General features: G+C 34.1%; 1 protein-coding gene across 1 annotated transcript in view; it reads left to right on the plus strand.

Annotated features, from left to right (window-relative positions):
- AGMO (alkylglycerol monooxygenase) overlaps positions 1–17,408 on the plus strand; it is a 376,559-nt gene that overhangs the window by 208,995 nt on the left and 150,156 nt on the right. The window contains exons 12-13 of the mRNA XM_067746237.1: positions 9,521–9,603; positions 15,588–15,693. Of these exons, the coding sequence (XP_067602338.1) occupies positions 9,521–9,603; positions 15,588–15,693 (189 nt within the window). The remainder of the gene's footprint in view (positions 1–9,520; positions 9,604–15,587; positions 15,694–17,408) is intronic.

Below are 17,408 nucleotides of genomic sequence, written 5' to 3' on the forward strand. Positions count from 1 at the left end.
AAAGTCCCAGAGTATTTCTCAGCAAATGTCCTTTCATGTCTCATTGCTCAGGACTGATTCACATGCCCACACTGAAAGAATAACTAACACTAGTTCATGAATTAACCATGAATGAATTATACCAAGCATAATTCATGCCCTGGGGATAAAGGGTTCACTTTGCCTCTGAGTACATCCCTTTCTTATACCTGGACAAAATCAGCATAGTATTAGTATAGAAGATATAGGGGATATTTTCTGGTTGGGCAAATAGCAGTGTATGTCACAGTGTGTCCTACTAAATAAAATAGGTTTACAAGATGTCTGCAGAGACTATTGGATAATATATTGAAGAAAGCCATTTCAATTTTAAACATTATTTAAAGTCTTTAACGATTGGTATTGTCCATATGTATTTGTGTTTTTAGCATTTAAAATTAATAACCCCAAATTGCTACACATAGTGACTCCAATTTTGGACACTAGACAAGTTCACATGTTCTCTCTGCGCAAGTACAATGTTTTTTTTTTAAACTACAGAAAAACTCATTCCTGATCATAGGAGAAAACAATGATTTAAATTCTGGTTTCCATTTTGTGGACTGAAAAAAAGAAATAGGATATGATGTGACCAGAAATGCTTTGAAAACATCATGGAAGAATATATAATGGCTTATTATTTGCTGGTTCATACATGTACTACAACTAATGTCACCAATTCCAAATTGTAGCAGGTTCATTTGTCTTTAGCTTCAAAAGAGACAAAGTTTGAACCCAAGAATTTCTTTCAAGAGCAAATCTTTCTTAAAAGCAGCATGGATTACATCACTCTTAGCAGTGCACAAGTAGATGTCAAACTACCATAATGGTTAGACTTATTAATTGCTTAACCTAAGGTCTCATAATCATGTCTTCAAGTATTACATAATTAACCCATCACTGATTACTTTGTTAAACTACTTTGTTATTTTAATTTGTTCACCTAAGTTATGATTAAAATATGCCTGCATTAATAGAGTTTAGATAATTGAATAACACCAGAAGAAAAGCTATATCATCTACATCTAAATATCTAACTCTTGATATACTGATCAATACTGAGTACAGTTTGCATTATTGAATTTTTTTTAGTTGTACTAAATACAGTCTCAAAGTAAATTAACCTAATTCATAGAAATAAAAATGAAAATTTACCCATTTTGATTTTGAAGTAGAGGCCTTTATATTAAGCTCACCAAGAGAATTTGAAGGTCTAGGCATGTGTGAGTGCTTCTTGGGTTAAAATGTAGCCAGACAGGGTGTATGTTAAAATATGTAACTCATAGCATGGTTTTCACAAGATTTTTCCACTGTCGTAAAAAAACTATATGAGAAACTCATGTAGATATGTCGACAAAGAGAAATATCAAGTGATGAAATCCTTTTCAAATTAAAATTAGAGTTGGAGACAGCTTCATCCCTGACACAAATTAATTTTGAAAAGTGCATTTGCTTGTTTCCCACACATGTTTTTCTTTGCTAAAAACATGCTGTACAAATAGGAAAAAAGGTTGCTTATTTGCAAAATTCTATAGTTTCTTTCTAGTCTCAGGGATGTTTAAAAGCATCTGAAGACATTAAAATCCAACAGCAATATTTTTTTTCCAGATTCACTGTAGCCAATAATCACATAGAAAAGTTGTGGCTGACGTGTAATTGCGGACCCTGCTGTAGTCCCACAGCCTTTTCTGTTTATGCGTTTACCAGAGTAGATAAATACTTACTTGTTTAATGTGTGCAAGTTCTGTATAAATAACTTTGGGAGTCAAAATAGCAATTTGATGGCCACCAAAAAGGTGGAAAAGGCACACTTCTTTCTTACTGAAACTTGCAATGTATACATTTAAATATATAGTGTTTAGTTTAGTTATATGACCCACAGTATTTTATGTTGATTTTAGTTTAGTAATGCTTGGGAAATCAATTCCTCAGCTGCCAGGGTCCACCTCATGGGGTGATATCATGAATACGGGTTTGAAATGGAAATATGGACGCACTAGCATGTTTCCAAAGTAAAACTGTAAAGGCAATGCTATCCTTTTCAATAATAGACACACTCAAAACAGTTTGAATATTTAACAGGGTCTTATAATAGAATATATAATAAAGTTACTGTAGATATGTCTAACCCAGATTATTTGGTGATATATTTCAATATGAGGCATCTGAGAATATCCAATATAAATTTGGAAACAAGTTTTTATAGTCTTAAATTCCCCTGGTTGCTGTACCCTGTAAAACATTATGGGCACTAAAATTTTGTAACCAATGCTTTCATATTGGCATGTTTTAATAGACCCTTAGAAAAATCAATATATTTAGTGGTACTCTCATAACAGAGAGTGTCGCTTGCACAATTTAGATCTAACTTAGGTCCTATGTGAAACCTCTCAAGTCAGTATTCAGCACATACTGTTTTCTTCCAGTGCAGCCCACTGGGATTTAATTTAATTTCCTAAAGTTCTTAGGTGGTAACTGAAGTAATATCAAAAAAGAAATGTGAGCTAAATTGAGCATCAATTATAATTTAAATCCATGAAATGAATGTAATAAATGTGTATTAGTAAAGGAAGGATATTTACCAAAGCTACCTGTCTAATAAGCATAGACTTTGGGAACTTAGAAAAGTGATCACTGTGAATTCCTGTGAAAAATCTATTTTTGTCCACTATATTGAAATATAATAAAGTGGGAAATTGAACATTTAAAAATGCCATTTGCATCAAATAATGAAATATTAACTGTGAAGTTAAATATATCTTCATACTATTAGTACTGTCTCAAAATTTGTTTAGCATCAGGCAGCTCTTTTAAAAGCTATCATATAATAAATACAACCAACCATGAACTGCTTATAATTTGAATTAAGATCTCATTTTGACTTATTAAAAATATGTAAAAATTAGATACTTTAATTCAGCTTTGGAAACTCAAAATCTCAATGCACAGTTTTTTTTTTTATATCCTTATTGGAGTATAATTGCTTTGCAATGTTGTGTTTCTGTTGTACAACAAAGTGAATCAGCTATAAGTATACATATATCCCCACATCCCCTCCCTCTGGAGCCTCCCTCCCACCCTTCTATCCCACTCCTCTAGGTCATCACAAAGCACTGAGCTGATCTCACTGTGCTATGCAGCAGCTTCCCACTAGCCATCCATTTTACATTTGGTAGTGTATATATGTCAATGCTACTCTCTCACTTCGTCCCAGCTTCCCCTTACCCCTGTGTCCTCAAGTCCATTCTCTACATCTGCATCTTTATTCTTCCCCTGCCACTAGGTTCATCAGTACCAAATTTTTAGATTCCATATATGTGCATTAGCATACAGTATTTGTTTTTCTCTTTCTGACTTATTTCACTCTGTATGACAGACTCTAGGTCCATCCACCTCATTACAAATAACTCAATTTAATTCCTTTATATGGCTGAGTAATATTCCATTGTATATACGTCAATGCACAGATTTCTCTACCCAATGCCCAGTGAATCATGAGGCTGTCCAGTCTGGCTGATGGGAACTTGTACTCTAGCTGGCCCTGTTGTGAGCTCTGGGCATTGCAAGCTCTAGTCCTTTTCTAACCTTTGATAGTCTCCTCACATGTATGAGCTGATATACGAGACTTGATGGGCACCCGCTGCAGATGAATAGAGTTCTGTCTGTGCAGCTCTCTCCTCTTTGGTACTCTCTTCCAAATAATAGCCTCCCTGACTTCTCCCAAATCCCAGCTCCATCTCCTCAAATCAGGGAGTCCACCAGGCCCCTCTGAGTTCCCTCTGTGTGGCAGCATAGAAACTCTCTCAAGGTAGTAACCTGGAGCAATAGTGAGGGGTCATGTCATTTGTATCCCGTTTCCCTGGGATCACTGACCTTTGTTGCCTGGTGTCCAGGGTCTTGAAAACAATTGTTTCAGATATGTTGTTTTGCTTTGTTTTGTTTTGTTTTCAAGTGGGAGGGAAAATCAATCCTTGTTTCTCTATTTAGTTGGGTGCACATTCATTATTAACAGAATGGAATCATAGATTGAAATATGACTACAACATAACTATTCTTCAAGTTATGTTACTTAAAGTTTTTAAAATAAAATTTTTTGCTTTTATTTCTTACACATTTTTGTAGAAACTCACTATTCCATACCAATTCAGTGCTTCTGAACTATATATTTGTTATACATTTTAGGCAATATATTTTCACCTTTGATATATTTATTTAGTTTGCTTCTTGTTTGAAATTATAGAAAATGTTCATTCTAATTATATTTCCTTATGTATGCTTCAACAGTAACCAAACATTCTGAAAATATTGGAAAAAAATATAGTCAATACTGTTATACATTTTTTAAAAAACAGGATCTTATTTCAATATAGATTCTTGAGATCCATATAGAATTACAAATTGCTTTATATCACCTTGAGTTCTGTTCCTGTGTCTATGTTGTAATACTGGGAAGCATCTTCAAGCCTTAGGTTTCAGCACAAGGTATCTAAAAGGAGCCATCAGAGTCACAGGGACGATGAGGTAGCAGAGCAAGTGTGCCCCAAACCAGATTTTCTGCTTTCACATGAGAGGTTACAGACACTTAAGTATTAGGAAAATTTTGACCTTATTTTACAGATGTTTGGGAAGGTGAACATTTTGAGTCAAAATAATGACTTTAGTAGATCTTTTCCGAAAATCCTAAAAATGCACAACCCTGATACAGTAAAATCAAGACATTTTCATTTCTAAATCCTTATAATAAAACTATGGAAAATATTATCAAATTACCTCTGACAATACACAAAGTTCTTTAAAAAAGAATGCATACAGACACTTACTATTATTTTAGGACATAGTGTATGGGTCTGATATTTCCCTTTGTGAGATTTGTCGGGTGGGAAAACATGAAAGGTAATTATGTTGATCACCAGAATTTTTCTGTGGAATAGTAAGAGGGTGATATCCCCATTGGAGAAGAAAAAGGCTTTCTTCTTTATATACCTGTGGGCAAAGGGAGGACTTCTCACACCTTCATTAATTGTTTAAGCAACATTGCATCAAACATGTAATTGTAATTTTTGAGTTCCTATGTAGTTAACGTTGCCTCATGAGTATTTTTTCTCATCTACTTAAAGTTGCAGGGATGTTTGCTTTTTTCAAGCATAAAAATTTGGACAGCAATTCCCGCACTGAGAAACCTATGGAAATAAGAGCTACCAAACTGCTTGGGATTTGAAAGATAATTTTAAAGGAGGCAAATTAATTCCTTGCTTCATAAGCTTTTTATAGTTATGGACCTTCTCATTTTTTGTGATAAAGACTTATAATATATTCAAAGCCTAATTTAGAATAATTCCATTTTAGCACTTTAGGACAGCAATATCTTACATGAAAGATATACTAGCAGTGAATGGTGTAAAATGGTAGTAAACCCAATGAAAAATGAAATTGTACTGTTATAAAAAATTAACAAGCTTCATGTCATTTCACATCTTGTTTAAAAGACAGGAGGCTAAGTATTTACAGGGGTCAAAGTCTATAAAGTCTATTCTGTTTTTCCCTCTTTTTTTTTTTTTTTTTTTTTTTTTGTGGTACGCGGGCCTCTCACGGCCTCTCCCGCTGCGGAGCACAGGCTCAGCGGCCATGGCTCACGGGCCCAGCTGCTCCGCGGCATGTGGGATCTTCCCGGACCAGGGCACGAACCCGTGTCCCCTGCATCGGCAGGCGTACTCTCAACCACTGCGCCACCAGGGAAGCCCTATTTTTCCCTCCATTTTGCTCTAGTGTAGCTGGACTATGGTCCTACCAGCACGGATTAAAGTAGTGTGATTTCTAGGCAGGGATTTTGTCTTTCTTGCTCACTCTCTTAAACTCCTATTTACCACAGCTCTAGCAAATGCTCAATACATATTCATGGAATGAATGTGCAGAAGTCAGAGAAGATCAACTGATTAGCCTATCAAAGGATGTAATATGGAAAAACTTAAGAGTTTCATAGGAAAATGGACTCTAAAGGAAGCATGTGTTCAATATTGGATTTCTTCTTCTGGTAATCTTAGTTTCCTTTAAACTCAAACAGTTTTAGGACAGTTTTGTTCTTTAAGAAATTAAACATAGAAATATTAAAGTATTTAATGTTTTAAATATTTAACACAAGCATTTAGTATATTAAATTATTAAATTTTAATTTTAAGGACTAGAATACTGATATTAAATTAAATATTAATGTTGTGATATTAAATTATTATTAAGCCAATTAGAATTATATTAAAGGTATGAATAATAAACACAAATGTAAAATAATTCAATAATTCAGTCAGTCATTCAAAAACCATATTAGCTACTATGTGCTGGGCAGTGTCCTAGGTACTTGGGATATAATAGTGAATAAAAAGATAAAACCTCTCTTAGGGAGTGAGAGAAGACAGACAACACAGCTAGAGAATGAACAAACAAGCAAATGTATAAGTGTATGGGCGTGATAAGTTGTATGGAGGAAAATACAACAGAATAAGGTTATAGAGCATTGTGGAGAAGTACTATTTTATACAGGATGAACAAGGGCATGCAGTAGTTACCTGAATGGAATGAAGGAATAAACCATAAGGGTCACTGTGGGAAGTCATTTCAAGCCTAAGAGACAGATGAAACAGATTTGAATGGGAAGGATGTTTGTCATATTCAAGGAAGAGCAAAATTTCTGATGTCACATAAGAATGAAAGACAGAAATGATTCAGGAATTATATGATAATAGTGGGTATGTTGTGTAGAGGCCAGAGTAAGGACTCTGAGCTTTATTCTTACTGAGATTTCAAGTTCCTGGGGGATTTAGAACATAAGAATGATATAATATGACTTAGTTTAAAACTAATGACTTAGTGTTAAAGAGATAGCTCTGGCTACATACCAGGGGAGGGAAGCCAGGATAGGTGGACACACAATTTAGAATCAGAGAGACCAGTTAGGAGGGTATTTTAATATAGTAGAGATAATGTTGGGGGTGAAACATGGTATTTTTTGTGTGTGCTGTTTGTAGCAAATATCTTTATTCTGGATGTATTTCAAATATAGTGCTGATGTATTAGAAGTAGACAGTGAGAGAAAGAGTCAAGGATGAGTTATGGGTTTTGGGCTTGAGCAAATGAAAAACTGTGGGTACCATCCCTAAAACGAAGAGAAGTGGGGAGCGTGTGGTGTGGAGAAGGAAATCAAATACAGGGTTTTAGGCAGGCTAAGTTTCAGATGTGTAATAGCCAAGTAGAAGCTTCACTAGGCAGCCAGATAGCTGTATTAAGTTGGTTTTCACTCAGACACCATTAGCCAGGAAGCAATTTGTGGAGAGAGGAGTTCTTTATTCTTTTCTGTCCAGGTATCATAAATTCCCTAACCAAAACAAAAAATATATTTTGTCCTGTCTCTGAATTTCCTATGATATTTGAAAGAGCTAATAAACCTTTTATTTGTGCTTCCTTAACTTATTGTAATTAATTAAGATTAGCCTAAGAGCCATTTAGAAAATTAGTATAGCCTGAATATAATAACAATGATAATCATCATATCACGGATTGACTTCTTACTTTATGCCAAGCACTCTTCTAAGTACTTTATTATAGTATTTGCCAAACTCATATTTTATTTCAGATGTACTGAACACATAAGAGAGGCTTAGAAATGCTGAACAATTTGACTGGTTACATGGCTAATAGGTTCAAATAATTTCAAGCGCTGCATTCTTATAGAGCATTTAAAATCATGCTATAGGTTTGGGGCACAAATCATTTCTCCCTTCCATATTAATTTTTCCCTAAAAGATCAAAAAGAAGCAATAATGGTGTAAGAAGCATTTTTCTTTAGAGACAAAATAGTTCCCCTAAGCAAACATTAATCTACTCAAGCACACCTAGTTACCTCTACCACCAAGAAAATATTTTTCTGGTGTGTTTTTTGTTTTGTTTTGTTTTTGTTTTTGTTTTTCTGCTTTACTGTCCCAAAGCAGCCACCATGGAATTCCACATACCCAAATAGTACTCTCCTGCTCTCCATTCAAACGTTCTGGAGTTCACTGAACTCCTTATCCTATATCTGATGTCCAGCACTGTCTCCATATTCCTAAACATTCTGACACTCTTTATTCAGTTTTTTGACCACTCAACAATACTCTTCTACTAAACTATTGTCCTGGAGGGTTAAAGCCCCTTGGCAATTCTGGGTGCCATTGTAGGCATTTAGAAAGTAACTAGGGAGGTGTAAAAAGTTGGCCATTAGAGACAGCGCTGATTTAGAAGATGATACGGAACTGAGATATTGGATGTGAGCAGCAATTGCAATTGGTAACATTTGTTTATAACTTTGGACAGATGCTACTTAGTTGTAGGTGTGTATATTAGTTAGTAATGACTTGAAATTACCTCTAGTTATTTCAGGAAAAAGAAAAAAGAGAGAGCGTTCAATCACTGTTTTAGCCAACGTAAAACAACCTTCGGTGTTCTCATAAAGGTGAAACATAAATACCATCAGTGAGTAGGGAAATCGTCCATTGGCTGTGCATCTAACTCCTTGCTTTTACTGATCCACTCTCAATCTGAAGTGATAACCATCTGGCCCTAACGTGAGCTATGTAACTTCAGTATAGGTCTCTGCTTCTGCCCTCTTTAAGTTTGTTGCTCATATGTGTTCTACCATTGTCACACTTAAGGGTCAGGTAGGTCTGTTTTGAATTTCAGAGGCATCATTTATTTCTGTGTGATGTTGGAAAAGTTACTTCATCTTTTGATTCCAGCTTTGTTTTTTCACATATAAAGCATATATGATGATACCTACTCTGCAAGTTTGTTAGGAATATGAAAAGAATTAGCATGTGTGAAACACATAGCATGGAAGCTATAAAATAGTAGGTGCTCAATAAATATTATTACATTTTTACTTGTAAACAAAATTAATTTATAATTATAACAAAGAAATATGTGGTTTTTGTAACTAATTCAAAAAAGGACCCTTGACATGTACAGAGGAACATACAGATTTCATCAAATAAAAATGTGAGTGGATGTGCATAATTTCTTTCATGTATGTGTTTGCACTCATAACATATTCTCCTTTAAATATTTTCTTTATTAAAGACACTTTTGGGTTTGAAACCACGAAGAATTGGTGATATTAAAAATAACCATTGAAATGTGATATTTATTCATAAAAATGTAAGTGATTTCTCCATATGTGGAGGCGTAAGTGTTTCAAAGAATTACGAAAGCCAAAACTTCAAAGGAGAATTATTAGAAAGAACACTTTAAGCAAAACATCATTAGAATTGTCTAATTCATTCTCTAAGTGTCCAACAAGATAACTAAATGACATTAGGAAAACCAAAATGTTCTCTGCATATTCAACCTTCTTGAAAAATGTCAGTAACAAATGGTATAACATAAAATAAAATTGAGTCTGTTATTGTCAGCTTTAAATTCTGATGCTCCTTTGGATGACTCATCTAAAGATCCGTTGGTCTCTGTGTTTGTTTGACAGGTACTATCACAGGTCACTCTCCTTCTGAGGGCTTGCTTCATTATCCTGACTTTGACCTCCATTGGATTTCTTCTGGATCAAAGGTAAGAAGTGAAATTCTTTCATTTTATGTAACTTTATAATGTGGTTTTAAAAATATATGTGAAATTTTGAAATTCAGCAAGTGTTTGTTATTAAAAAAATAAAGTTGAAACTACAAATTCACACCTTCATTTTAAATGAGACAGAGTAGTGGTTTGTCTGGTTTTAAATCAAAGGTCCATTTTAAATCTAAGCCCTTTAAGTGAAATTTAGGTTTTTCAAGTATATTAAGAAAACTTATAAAATATAGTGATTAAGTCAGCAAAACATAGAGTATAACTCTGAGTATATAATAAAACCTAAAAATTATTTATTTTTCCTTTGCTATTGAACAGTTCAGAATATACACCTAAGTGTATATATAGTTGTCTCTCGGTATTGGCAAGAGATTGGTTCCAGGACCTAGCCCCGCCCACCCCCATACCAAAATCTGCAGATGCTCAAGTCCCTTATGTAAAATGGCATAGTAGGGTTTCCCTGGTGGCGCAGTGGTTGAGAGTCCGCCTGCCGATGCAGGGGACACGGGTTCGTGCCCTGGTCCGGGAAGATCCCACATGCCGCGGAACGGCTGGGCCCGTGAGCCATGGCCGCTGAGCCTGCGCGTCCGGAGCCTGTGCTCCGCAACGGGAGAGGCCACAACAGTGAGAGGCCCGTGTACCGCCAAAAAAACAAAACAAAACAAAACACAAAACAACAAAAAAGAAAAAAAAATGTCATAGTATTTGCACAGAACCTATGCACATGCTCCCATAAATTTAAATCATCTATCTAGATTACTTATAATACTTAATACAATGTATGTGCTATGTAAATAGTTGTAAATACAATATAAATGCTATGTAAATAGTTGCTGGCAGTGGGAAATTCAAGTTTTGCTTTTTGGAACTTTCTGGAATTTTTAAAAAATATTTTTTCATCTGCAGTTGGTTGAATCTGAGATGCAGAACCCATGAATATGGAGGGCCAACTGCATATTTAAAGTTTATGTCCTTTACCCTCACACAGCATAGTATTTAATGAATCCAGTTTCAAATACTACTCTGGCCAGAAAATACATTCACTTGAACAATTTTAAATTGCTTTTATGGCTGAAGGTACATAGCAAAACACCCACTTGTTATTGCTTAGTATTTATCAATCATTAAAATTAATACTAATACCAATACTTATGTACTTAATATGTGCCACAGAATGCTTAATTATTTCTTGTAACACTTTAAGATAAGAATTACTCTAAACTCCATTTTACAGGTTATGAAAGTCAGACAGAAGAACACTAAGAGACAGAACACAAACCCAAGCAATATGACCCCGGAATTCACGTATTATAGAATTTACATGTAACAGTGAAAAATGGCAAAAAAGCTCAGTCATTCTTGAAATCTTATCATTGTTGTAGTGTAATTGTTTTTCAAGTAGGTAACCAATAACCAGATTACTTTCAGGAAATTTTAAATGTAAAAGTCCAGTAAACATACATTTAATCTATATTGAATATCATGTCACTTTCCTAAGAAATGCTTAATAGCTGCTCTGGAATATGAGTAGATTCTGAAGTTTCATCAAGATGCAGGTCCAAATGGTTAATGGAGCTGTGTACAGTATGCCTTCGCTATAAACATTTGGTAGAGTGATGCGGCTGGCACACTTCACATAGTCATATGTAAACAGTGTGTAGAATTTTAAACGTATTTCCTTCTATAGTTTAAAAATTGTGTTTATTTTATAATTTAAGTTATTTGGCTTTCTATCCATCCCTACTTTTCTATATTAGAAATAAAAGGCATACTAAGCCATAAGAAAAGAAAATGAAAAACTGAGTCACAAGATAATCTGAAATAATTACCCAGATCCAAAGAATCAGGATCACGTTTTAAAGATCACAGTTCTGTTGGTTCCATATACGTAGTAAAATTATCAGTCAGCCAATAACAATAGCATAGTTTTATGTTTTTAATGAAGATTTTTTTGTTTCCATGGATACAAATAAATAGGCCAAATAAGCAAGCTATTGATTTTATCACAATATATCCTATGATACATTAAGCTATTCTTATTGTATATATTTATATAAAGTCTCCCCTGCCTCTGGCCTTATTTAGGAACTCATACTGAGATATAGGTATGTCGTTGTACAAAGGAAGCCAGAAGAGAATGAAATGATATGTTTAAAGTGCTGAGAGGAAATTACTGCTAACCTGTAATTCTATATCCAGCAAAAATGTAGGTGAAGTAAAAACTGTTTATACAAATTTCTATAGCAAGCTTCACATTTGATAGTGAAATGTTGAAAATTTTCCTTTGAAACTGAGAAGCAGTTAGATATGCTCATTATTTAACACTGGGCTGGAAACTGTCAGTGGAGAAAGGAAAGAGAAAAGCCATAAGGATTTGAAAGGAATTAATAAATTAATTAGAAAATTAATTTGTTAATCTAAAAGCTAATTAGTGAGTTTGTTAGAAAATCTAAGGAATCTATAGGGAATTTATTCAAATTAATGGATGCATTTCAGAAAAGTTTTAAAGAAATTATCATCAACGATATTTTTATGTACTAGGAAATATAAAACTTTATGCAATAGCATCAGATATATCAAATACCAAGAAAAACCAATCCTAAAAAAATGAGTACAAAATCTCTAAACTACACTATAGAACTATTGAAATACTGTGAAAAATAAAGAATTTTTAAAATTGGAGAGATAACTATTCATAAATTAGAATCCACAATATTGTAAAGATTATAATTTCAGCAGTTGATTTACATATTCAGTGCAATTTGAATTAAAATTATAAAAGGTCTCTTCTTTGTGGAATTTGACAGGACCTTTCTAAAATACATGTATATGGAAATGCAAAGGCCCAATAATAGCCAGCACAATCTTGAGAATTTTTTACAATGGCAGGAGTTGAGTTACTGGCTATCAAGATTTATTATAAAGCTACAGTAATTAGACATGTTTTATTGGCACAAAGATTAGAACAGAGAACCTAGAAACAGATCTATGCATATATATGGACTTGATTTGTGACAAAGGTGTCCCTGCACAGCCATGGGAAAATGCTATCTTTTCAATAAATGGTCTTAGTAAAACTGAATTTCCACATAGGAATAAGAAAAATAAACTTGACAAATATTTCACACCATAAAAAATTAGTTCTGGGGTCAGGGGATTGCAGATTTAAAAGTGAGAGGAAAGCCAGTACAGATTCCAGCAGATAGTATAGTAACATATCTCTATAACCTTGGAGTAGGTAAAAATATTAAATGGTTCACAGAAATCCCTAATCACATAGACAAAACTGATGAATTAGATTAGAATAATATTATGAAAGTCAGTTCTTCAAAAATTAACTCTTATTAAGACAGTACAAAAGTAAAATTCTCAGGTAGGAGATGGTATTTGCCAATTTTTATAAGCAACAAAGACCTTGTATCACAAATGGCTAAAATTAAAAGAATTGACAATACCACCTATTGGAATGCTCACACCCTAAAGGAGGCAGTTTATATTGTGATACCTAATTTGAAAAACTGTTTGAGAATTTTACTAAATTTGAATATGTGCGTGTGTGTGTGTGTGTGTGTGTGTGTGTGTGTGTGTATATACACACACATAACTTATAACGTGGCCATTCAATTCCAGATATATACTAACAATGCACCCCAAAATCACGTGAAAGAATGTTCAGAAAGCATTGTTCCTAATAAACAAATGTGGCCAACAATCCAAATGTCCTTCACAAGGTGAATGGATGCATGAATATTCATAGGTTCACACAGTGGAATACTAGGCACAAGTGAAGAATGACCTACTGCTGCATGCAGAATCGTAGATGTATCTCACTAACAACACTGATTGAAAGATGCTAAATACAAAAAGGTGCAGACAATATAACTTCATTTACAAAAAGTAAAAAAAAAAGATGAGTAAAGAACAGTTTTTAAAAAAAAGAACAGTTTTTAGAAATTTATGCTAAAGCAATAAAAATATAAGTAAAAGAGAGCAAGAAATGGTATGATTAGCATAAATGATAAACTAACAGGTTGTGATTCTTTTTGCAACAGAGGGAGGGTGGAAGTATTGAGGAGGTGAGATGTCTTTGAGGGGGGGTTGCTATTGAGTAGTGGTTATATGGTTGTTTATTTGTTGAAAATCATTGAGCTGCATATTTCTGTTTTGTGTACTTCTCCCTATGTATGTTTCATTTCACAATATAAAGTTAAACAGTAAACGATAGAACAGAATTAATAAAAATAAATGTGTTTTAAATTAGAAATTTTATTTTCTGTTTTATCACTGAATATTACCCAAATATCAATTTAAAAAATAATAGTTTACAGTAATGAAATAAGATTATTTTACAAGGGAAAAAATTTCTTAACATTTTTTTCACATACACAAAAATCACATTACTTGGATGCAAATGAATCATAAACTGTCACCCTGTTTTAACTGAGTTTAAATTTTTTGGTAGAAATGTGTTGTCTATTTTTGCACAAAAATGTTATATTCAATTTTATAGAAACAACATGTCATAATTTTTTTTTAATTTTATTATTTATTTATTTTGGACTGTATTGGGTCTTCACTGCTGCACACAGGCTTTTCTCTAGTTGTGGTGAGCGGGGGCCACTCTTCGGTGTGGTGAGCAGGCTTCTCATTGTGGTGGCTACTCTTTTGTGGCAGAGCATGGGCTCTGGGTGCACGGGCTTCAGTAGTTGTGGCATGTGAGCTCAGTAGTTGTGGCTCGTGGGCTCTAGAGCGCAGGCTCAGTAGTTGTGGCGCACCGGCTTAGTTGCTCCATGGCATGTGGGATCTTCCTGGACCCGCGCTCGAACCCATGTCCCCTGCATTGGCAGGCGGATTCTTAACAGCTGCACCACCAGGGAAGTCCACAACATGTCATAATTGATGGCAGAAGAATTTTTTAAGCTTAATAAATACACTATTTTAGATTTTTTTATACTTCTTTCTTTACCTCTATATTCTAAATTAACTAAATAAAATATAACTTTATTATAATGACATTAATTCAATAATATTTTATTAGAAAATTCACCTTACATAAAAATACCATTTGTCTTTTATGAAAATATTTAATTATACAATAAATGTTGGTTGACTATTATATGAAGTGTATTTTAATCCGATAAAGTAGCTATTCATTCCTATTATTATAAGGCAATTTATAAATGCCTATCTGTGTGACCCTCAACTCCATTTTAAATACATATACCTATTTTATATGTTAGAGTTTGAATTTCAAGAATACTATATATAACGAAAATATTCATCACAAAATAATTAATAAAGATCTATGCTGCCTATCATGTTAGACTTAACTACACATTGTCATGTTCCCAATATTTCCTAATTCGAGCATTCATTATTTTAGAGTACTGTCGTTAACTATGTCAGTCCTCCTAAGAAGTCATTTATTAAATGAAGGAAGTTTGAAGGTATTGGGTCAGTGAGGGGAGTCTAGTCTTGAAACCCTAGAAATTTAGTTGTCTAATATTTTATTTATTAGTTGAAAATGTTTCACCCTAATTCAGCAATTCTCAAACTAAGCAATAAATTGATAAAGAATAGATTTTCTTTAAAAGATGCATTATGTGTCTTAGTTTAATGCCTTTTTTCAAGCAGCTTCAGAGGCACATGCTCCTCAAATATATTAAAATACTATGTGTTTCTTGAAAATTAAAATAAGTGTATATCACTCTATTAATTATACCAGGTAATAAAGAGCATATTTAAAGCTAACGCATGTAGGGCTTCCCTGGTGGCGCAGCGTTTGAGAGTCCACCTGCCAATGCAGGGGACACAGGATCGTGCCCTGGGCCAGGAAGATCCCACATGCGTCCGGAGCCTGTGCTCCGCAACGGGAGAGGCCACAACAGTGAGGCCCGCGTACTGCAAAAAAAAACAAAACAAAACAAAACAAAATAAAGCTAATGCATGTAAATGACATTTTATTTCAGACCTAAGGCAGCTGTTCTGGAAACTTTCCGTTGCTTGGTGTTCCTAATGCTGTGTAGATTGGGTCATCTGAAGTCTTTCATCCCTTCTTTGTCATTTGCTTTTGAGGTAAGATACTTGCTTTAGGTAGCTATAGCAGGATTAAACATCTGTTGCATATTTAATTCATTCATTCAACAATGTTTTTGTCTATTTATTTTGTGACTAGTATTTGTGGGAAATTTTTACCCATTCACTTACTTGCCAGTACTTCTTTGTTGTGTCACCTTGAGCTAGTTAATATTGTTGAGTCTCAGTTTTTTGGTCTCTGAATTTGGATGGATACTATTAACCTTCATAAAGTGGTTGGACAAATTGCATTGCATGATGTTTATAAAGAAAATAGGCCATGTAGTTGTTTCTCAACAAGTGGTAGAAGTGACTTTACAAAAAGTTCTTGGCAGAGTCTCTGCCATTTGAGATTTTTCTTTTTAGGCTGTTAAAGTGAAAATTGTGACTAGGATGTTTTGTTAATTACTTACGAGAGTTAATAATTCTATAGAAATAAAATCATTAATGTAATTGAGATTTTTCTACAACTGAAAAATATGTTTAATTTGACCTGTTAGGATTAAAACTTATCTTCCAAGAACACTGAACTTTTGCATTCATATTTATGATTTTGAATCTTAGATAACTGTTAAAAAACATAGTTCTCATCACTATTGTTTTAATGGACATGGTTTTATTCTTTTAAATCAAGGGTTATATTGTTTAACTTTGGTGCTGAGCAACCCGCCAACATCCTCGGAATGTGCATTGTGTAACCTTATTTAAGCATGAAACATAGATGCTAATATTCTCTCCAGTGTTAATGGAAAACTGAAAGAGACACTTTCATAAGTGTGTAATAATTATAAGTTGGGACAGACGCTTTGGAAGACAATTCAGTGATACTTATCAAATTACAGATACTCATACCCTTTGACCCAGCATTCCACTCCAAGGAATTTGTGCTACACAAATGATACGCTCACACGTGTGCAAACTAATGTATACGCAAAGTTAGTCATTTGTAATGGAATGACTGAAAACAACCTAATAGCTATTAATAGGGAACTGCTTAAATTTTGTGGTTCACTCACAAAGTAGAATATGCATTTACCAATGGAAAGAGCAAAGTTTTTAATACCAGTATGGAGCATTTATAAAAAATACATAGGGGCTTCCCTGGTGGCGCAGTGGTTGAGAGTCTGCCTGCCGATGCAGGGGACACAGGTTCGTGCCCCGGTCGGGGAAGATCCCACATGCTGCGTAGCAGCTGGGCCCGTGAGCCATGGCCGCTGAACCTGCGCGTCCGGAGCCTGTGCTCTGCAACGGGAGAGGCCACAACAGTGAGAGGCCTGCGTACCGCAAAGAAAAAAAAAAAAAAAAAATATATATATATTTGATCTTGCTGCATCATGTGTGTATATATTAAACAGAGAGAGAGAGAGAGGGGAAAAGAGAGGAAGAGAAAGAAAGAGAATAAAACTTGAAACAGGAGAATCTGTGAAGTATGCTACCACACAAGGCATATAAGTATAAAAATGAAGAAGGGGAGTTATATGCATATAAATGTACAAATATTTTTACATGTATGTAAATGTATACAGAAATATAAACAAGATCCTTACACGTGGTTGCCTGTGGGAAAGTGAATTGTGTGACGAGAAGAAAAGAATAGGGGGAAGATTCTTCATTAAGTTAATATTTTTTGGTACCTTAAAATTTCTGAACCATGTAAATATATTTCCAATTTTTAAAAAATCTAAATTAAAAAAAATGAAGTATTAAATCTTAGT

Source organism: Pseudorca crassidens, chromosome 8 (genome assembly GCF_039906515.1).
Source record: "Pseudorca crassidens isolate mPseCra1 chromosome 8, mPseCra1.hap1, whole genome shotgun sequence".
NCBI lineage: Eukaryota > Metazoa > Chordata > Mammalia > Artiodactyla > Delphinidae > Pseudorca > Pseudorca crassidens.